The sequence below is a fragment of the Tyto alba genome, unplaced genomic scaffold (assembly GCF_018691265.1).
Source record: "Tyto alba isolate M040663 unplaced genomic scaffold, T.alba_DEE_v4.0 Super-Scaffold_32, whole genome shotgun sequence".
Classification (NCBI taxonomy): domain Eukaryota; kingdom Metazoa; phylum Chordata; class Aves; order Strigiformes; family Tytonidae; genus Tyto; species Tyto alba.
In genome coordinates, this window is record NW_024881307.1 from 9,342,888 (window position 1) to 9,350,094 (window position 7,207).

The window sequence follows — 7,207 nt, forward strand, 5'->3', positions numbered from 1 at the left end:
CGTAGCGTGGTTCTGATTTCTGTAGGCGACAGCCAGATACGCTCCGCTAGCTGCCGGCACTGGTGAGGCCAGCTAGGCAAATGAGTGGGTTTCGTCACTTGGTGACCAGCCTGAAGGGGAATTCCAGCACACTGCACCGCTTGATTTAGGGCTTTAGAGCTGCCTGATAAGTATTTCTGGCAGTTTTCAAAATGAAAAAATTACCTTTTTGACTCTTACGCTGCTGAGTAGTCGCTTAGGTTGACCGCAGGCACGGATGGCTCTGCTGTACCGATGAGCGTAGTCCTCCCTCTAGGACAGCACCTGTGTCTGCCTGCCAACTCTCGGGCTGTTGGTTTTTTTCTCCCTGCCGCCCAAGGCCGTGCGGCCCCAGGAGCTGGCGGGCGGGCTAGCCCTGCAGGCAGGCAGCGGTGAAGGGTCGCTCCTCGGTGCTGCTTTCTGGGCAGCTGGGAGGCCTGCTGAGGTCATGGGCTAGGGCTGTCGCAACGTGCAGAGCCAGCCGGGATGCCGGAATCAGCGAGCTGTGAGGAAGTACAAATCCGGCCTGGGCCCAGCCGAGGCTGGGATAGCTCTCTGCTGCTCGCGGGCTTGGGGCACTGGAGTCCGGGGCACTTTTTCCTGACGTTGGTGCTTTGCGAGCCCACCGTGCAGCTGCTTTTACTGACTGTCATGCTCCAGGCTCGGGGCCTTCTGGGCAGGAGCGCTTGGCGGGCTTTCGGGCTGTGGCTTTTGCAGCCTTGAGAGATCTGTGGGCAGAGCGACCTCATCTCTTTTTCCTCTCCTTAGGGGTAGCGGGGAATCAGCCGAATCAACTGCACTTGAACTCCGTGGGGCCTGGATCCTCGCAGAGCCCCATGGGAATGAACCTGCCTGGTCAGCAACCCCTCTCCCACGAACCGCCCCCCACCTCCATGATGTCCTCCCCGAACCCTCTGGGCTCCAACATTCCTATGCACCCGAGTGCGCCGGGGGCGGGCGTGCCCCCCCAGAACCCCATGATGCTGCCCCCGGGGCCCCAGGATTCGTTGAACCAGCAGTGCGGCCCCGTGCCCAACAGTTCGCAGATGATTCCTTCCAACCAGCTCGTGTTCCCCCGCATGCAGCAGCCCCACAACGCCATGCCGTCGCCTGCTGGGGGCATGCCAATGGCCCCCGCCGGGGGAGGCGGAGGTGGCCCTGGGATGCAGCAGCATTACCCGCCGGGCATGCCCTTGCCACCCGAGGACCTTCCCTCCCAGCAGCCCGGCCAGATGCCCCCTCAGCAGCACATGATGGGCAAGAACATCCCGCCTCGGATCGGCGAGCCCTACCCGCCCGTGCTTCCCGGGGTGGCGTCGGTGCTGAACGACCCCGAGCTCAGCGAGGTCATCCGCCCCACGCCCACGGGGATCCCTGAGTTCGACCTGTCCCGGATCATCCCGTCGGAGAAGCCGAGCAGCACCTTGCAGTATTTCCCCAAGAGCGACAGCCAAGCACCCAAATCGCAGCCTTCCAACCTCCACCTCATGAACCTGCAGAACATGATGACCGACCAGCCCCCGGTGCGGCCAGGTATGAATGCCCCCAGCCTCCCCGGGCAGCAGGGCGTGCAGCGGGGACTCAGCATGCCCATGTGCCATCCTGGACCAGTGCCCATGCTGGGCAGGACAGGCATACCGCCCCAGCAAGGGATGATGGGCAACAGCATGCACCAGGGCATGATGTCTCCGCAGCAGAGCCTGATGGCCCAGCAGAATTTCATGCTGATGCAGGCCAAGCAGAGGAGCATGTCGGTATCGGGGGAGATGTATGCCCAGACCGGACACATGATGTCACCTCAGGGCTCTCTCATGGGGCCCCCGCCTCAGCAGAACCTCATGGTCACGCACCAGATGAGGCAGAGGAGTGTCTCCCTGGACAGCCAGATGAGTTACATCCCCGGGCCTGGGAACATGGCGAACCTGCCTTTCTAACCCCGGCTGACGCTCAGGGGTGGGGAGGGGACGGGGCCGCCTGTACGAACGTTTTTAAACCTTTTTTCGGGGGAGGGTTGGGGGCCAACGCCAGTGGAGGACACCACGTGGGATGCTTTTCATATCGGATTCACCTCTACACAGAAAACCAGATGTGCAGTAAACTTGATGTGAATTGGGTTTGGGTTTTCCTTTCTTTTCTGGGGAAGGGGGAGGGTGGAGGGGCTGGGAGTGGGGCTGTTGATTTGAACCCTGCGTGGTGACCGGGGACATCCAGACCCTGTGGCAGTTTGTAAAATTTCGTTTATGGTTTTCCTCCGTCAAGTGGTTTTCTTTCCCTTTTTTGCCTCTCTCTCTTTTTTTTTAACTCTTCCTTTTTTTTTTTCCCTTTCCCCTTTTTTTTTTTTTTTTTTTTTTTTCTTCTTTTTTCCCCCTTTTTAAGCAACCAAAACGTGCAAGAGGGTTTTTGGAACTAGCTGTAAATAGGTCGCTGGGAAAGGCAAAACTTGTGCTGGTTTTTAATTGTTCTGTATTTCTGTGTTTTAATAGAAGCCTCAAAACATGTTTTAACAGAAACAGAAACAAAGAAACATGCTAAAGGCAACGGTGTACAAGGATTGAAAACTCTCCCTGGGGGAGGCAGGAGGATCCCCCAGGGTGCGCAGGGCATTGAGAGATCCCATTGTAGAGTGACTCTGTGTCAAACCTGTGTTGTTCACGCATCTGAACGGTTTGCATGTGCGGGGTATATAGTTTCACGCAGATCTTAGGCCCCTGTGGAGGCTGTGCCAAGTACACCAACTCAACCGAGGACCAGAGGGGAGGGGGGTCAGAGCTGTGGCCCCGCTGAAACGCTGCCGGAGCAGAGGCCGCAGCTTCGCGGCACACGGCCCTCGCCGCTCCGTGGCGAAGCTGCCGCGGCTGGGGCGGGGAGGACGCCGGCCCTGCGGCTGGAGAAGCGGCGAGGATCTGCGCCTCGCAGAGGATACCCCTGTGGGCAGGGTGCTGCGGTGCCTGGGGCTGGCCGGGCTCCACCAAGAGCGAGGCGATGCGTTCCTGTGCTTCCGGGAGAGGCGAGCTGGGAACCCTGCTCTTTTGCAGCCTTCCTACCCCGGTCCCTTACCCATCCACCGCCCTCCGCGACTGCGCTGTGTCCCCTCTACCTCTGCCATTGAATGCTTTCCCAGATCTTCCTCGTGCTCGTCGGTCCTCCTTCTCTGGAGTTTCACAGGCGCTCTTTGCTCCATCTCGCCCCGAGCTAGCGGCCTTACTGCGCAGTAGAGGTCCGGCCGTCGAAGAGGACCTGTCCCCGCGTGCAGTGCTCCGTCTCAGTAGAAGGGTTGTCTCCCCCGGCGTCAGCAGCGCGGCCCATCCTGTGCTTTGGACAGAAGAGGCCGAGGTTGTGTTGCAGACCCTCGTTCCTCGGCTGGCGGAAGGGTGCCATTCAAGCAACCCTTGGCTTTTCTGCTTGCGCTCCGCCCTCCCTGTCCTCCGCTGCGTAAGGTCTTCCTGCACGCGGCCCTGACGGGGCTTTCCTGTGTTTGTTCATGGAGGGGACTGTGGGGGTGACGCGCCTGTGCTCCTGCAGACACGGCAGGATCTCTGGACCTCCGCGGGGACCGCGTTCCAGCATGGCGCTGCCCTGCGGGTGTCCGGCAGTGAACTCCGGGCATACAGTGGCCGGGGGAACACCAGTGTGGAGGATTAGCTCTGCAGAGCCAGACTTAGCATACTACCTCTCTTGTAACAGAGCTCACCTTTCCCCGCTTGCTACCGCAGGGAAGGAGAGGGCTCTCGGAAGGGCAGATCGACCGGGAGCGAGCGAACGGCAGCGCTCTTCATCGCGTTGCTAGCTGGTCGGAAAGGCGGGCAGGTGCCGAGGCGCCAGCCCAGCGTCTGTCTTGATCCAACCTGTGAGAAGATGGAGCCGCAGCGTCCGGTTAGGAACGCCTTGAAGCGTTGGGGCGTTTTGTAGCGAGCGGTACCGGGTGGGAAGCGCGGGTCCGGATTCGAGGAAGGAGGATTTCATTCCGGTCTCCTGCTTTGTGTGGTTTTGTTCTGTACGGTGTGAGCAAGCAGCATTTCTCAGAGATGGCAAAATGGGAGCCGTCCCTGGAAGTGCTCGTCCCTGCCTTGGCAGCTGGAGCAGAGGAATAACCCAGCTCAGGCTAACGAAGCGTGCTTTGGACCTGACGGGTCGGCTGGTGGGATTCTCCGTCCTTTCAGAGCGTGCGTTTCACGTGGGAGGATGTGGCTCGAACAGATGTAGCTCTTTCAAAGCGTGACTTGCCTCAAAGGCTGTGGCTTCTCTTGGCTGCACTTGGGGGTGTCAGCTGCTGGTAGTTTCTCGTAAACATCCACATGCCAGCCCCGAACCTTGCTCATCACCCACCAGCTAGTCTCGGTTGATTTGAAGCCATAATATTTTCTATAGGGAAGTTTTTTGTTTGTCTGTAGACAGCTGTTGCGTTAGCCCCGGTGAGATCCCCACGTGTCCGTACCTTCCCTGTTGTCCCTTTCACCCGGACTGACTGAGAAGTTGCCCAAGGCTTGCGCTGCTCGCTCGGTCGGCGGCACCTTGTCCGAGTTTCGGCCGGAGCCCGGGGGCTGTGGCGCGCCGCTGCGCAGCGCTCGGGAGGTCGGCGCTGCCTGCTTGCAGGGACGGGGGGGCGCAATGCTGTTCCTGCCGGGCGGCGGGAGGAAGACCTGTCCTTTGGTGGCAAACGAGTAAGAAGCAAAGCCTTTTGCCTCGGCAGCCCTGGAGACGAAAGGGAAATCCCGACGCCAGGTCGGAGCTGGGGACCTGGGAGCAGCCGTCGGCGCTCTGCCGCAAAATCCCACTGCCCTGGAGCCAGCCCTACCCCCTGCCGCCGCGATGGCTGAACGACGAGCGGGGAGAAGTAGCGCTGCCTACCAGCCCTCGGCCCCCCGCACGGCTCCCAGCCGCGTCTGTGAGCAGCAGTATGGCAGGAGCTCCTGGGGAAGCTCCGCAACAGCCAGTCCTTGTCAGGCCTGGGCGGGCTTCGCCACCGGCCGGTTGCCCGCTGCCGTCAGCTGTATCTAGTCTCGTGTCTTGTAGTTTATTGCTCGGCTTCTCAGCTTGAGTTCTGTGTACTGACTCCACCTAATCACAGTAAAGGGTTTACCCATGTTTTAGCCATGACTTCGCCATGTTTTCCCAGCTCCAAAAAAGTGAACGCTGGGAAACCGCATCTTTCAGTACGTCAGATAATCACACGCCCGGAATTAGCTTTCACGTTGAGGTAATGGTGACTGACCTGTTCTCTGTCATCCCATGGAGAAACTTCCCCAGTCATTTTGTACCATTATATAAATATATATATAAATATAAATATATAAATACAATATGTGAAGACATCTTATTGGTTTTTATTTGAAACAATTTTTAGGCTTGTTTTTGGGTATCTGTGCTGCCTGTAATGTATTGACCTGTTTTATAGGTGCCTTTTTATTAAAAAGACAAATTGCAAAACTTGCCCCTGTGCCTGTCTTCAGTGGGCTGCGTGATTTTCTGTGGGGCTGTGAGCAGGTGTGCTCAGTCACCGTCACCTGCGGCATGTTAGGGCTGATCAGGGGGGCTGGCCCCACTAGAAACGCCTTCTGTCAGGTGGGGGCTCTGTCGGGCAGGAGAGGATGAGAGAGGAGAGGAGCTCAGCTCTCCTCTCCGGGGGTGTGGGAGTCCTCCGTGCTGAAGGCATGCTGAGACTTGGCTGCGGGTGGACTCTTCTGCCTGAGAGATTGAGGCAGCCCCCTCTCACAGTGGGGTCACCTGTTTAGTGCCTGCTGCGGTCTGGACGGTTCAGCCCTCCTCAGCCGCTTGCACTCTGGCTCCCTGGCACGGAACGAGCCCCAGCCGTGCAGCCCGGAGCACTTTGTTACTCTACGCTGGATTTTGCTGCCTAAGTGCAGCCCGTGCTGGCTGTTCTCTCCCATCCTCGGCCATGCCAGCCTGCGCTCTAGCTCCCGTCGCTTGAAACGGATCATCTCTTCTAGCTGTGGCAAACGGGAGTCACGAGGCAAACAGCCTCCTTTTCCCCTCCTGCCTGCTGCTGGGCTCCGCAGCCGGGGCTGTCCCGGCGCTCGTCTGCTCCCAGCCGCTTGTGCCAGGCAGGAGAGCTGCGGGCCCTGGGGCCGGGGTAGCGGGGGGAGAGGGGCCCCTCCAGCTGAGCTGCAAGTGCAGCTTTCAGCGCTGCGCATCCCATCTCCCGCGGCTTCGAAGCGGTTGCTGCATGCCTCTGTCTGAAGAGAAGCTCCTGCCCTGTGCGAGATAGCTGCGAGCTCCTTGGAGGTGCTGAGACGCCCGCGCTTGGTGCGGACCCAGCCGGCAGCGATCGGCCCCTGCCGCTGGTGGGCACTGGAAGCTGGGCCGGGACCGGGGAACCGCCTTCGCAGGACACGGGACAGGACAGTCCTCCCAGGTAGGTGGAGGGGCATGCACGGGGCTGGTGGGGGGCTGGGCAGGGCCACCCTGGATGCCTCGTAGTCCCCGAGCAGGACTGCAGAGCGGGGAGGTGACCTAGAGCAGACTGACTCCAAGCTGTCTGCTGGTGCCTGGAGCCATGCAGTTTCCGCTCGTTCTGGGCATCTCGTGGCCTGGGAAGGCTCGCGTGCGTCGTAGCTGCTGCGTGCCTGCCGGGAGACGGAGCAAAGGCAGAGCACGCTGTGAGGGCAGCAGAGCGAGAGCCCTTTTCCTGGGGGCTCAGAGAGAGAGAAGGGTCGTGCTGCTGTCTGTCTGCAGAGCCGGGGTGGTGTGCGTGGCGTGCTGCCCAGGACCTAACTCGTGGGCCTTGGCGTCGTCTGTCGAGCCACCTGTGCTCGAAAGAAGACGAGGCAGGCAGCAGCACTGACCCTGAAGTGCTCCTTTGCTTCTGGGAGACTGGGGCGTGGGCGTAGGTCGTTGCCTTGATAAGGAAAGTGAAACTCTGTGTGAGTCCCAGCAGAGCAGGGGCTGCTGGGGATGCTAGCGGGGGTGCGAGGGCTGGGGAGAGCCCCTTCTCTGCAGCGCTCCCAGGCACGCGTTCGTTCATGCGTTCCCTGGGTCCTGCTCGATGGTGCACGCTCCGCTGCCTGCCAGGGCCGGCGATCACTGCGCCCGCGTAGCAGGGTGCTCCTCTGAAACTCCCCAGCTCTGTCTCCTGGGAGGCTCAGTCACCCCACAGGAAACGCAGAGCGGCGTGCTGTCACGAGGGTCTTTGTGTCCGCTTCTTTGGGGTTGCCTTCAGCGGGGACCGAGG

General features: G+C 60.1%; 1 protein-coding gene across 2 annotated transcripts in view; it reads left to right on the forward strand.

Annotated features, from left to right (window-relative positions):
* The window catches only part of BCL9L (BCL9 like), a 71,433-nt gene extending 65,988 nt beyond the window's left edge, over positions 1 to 5,445 (forward strand). For both annotated transcript variants that reach the window (XM_042800545.1, XM_042800546.1), the window contains exon 10: positions 787 to 5,445. In XM_042800545.1, coding sequence (XP_042656479.1) covers positions 787 to 1,952 — 1,166 coding nt within the window. In that variant the 3' untranslated portion in view covers positions 1,953 to 5,445. The remainder of the gene's footprint in view (positions 1 to 786) is intronic.
* The last annotated feature ends 1,762 nt before the right edge of the window (positions 5,446 to 7,207 follow it).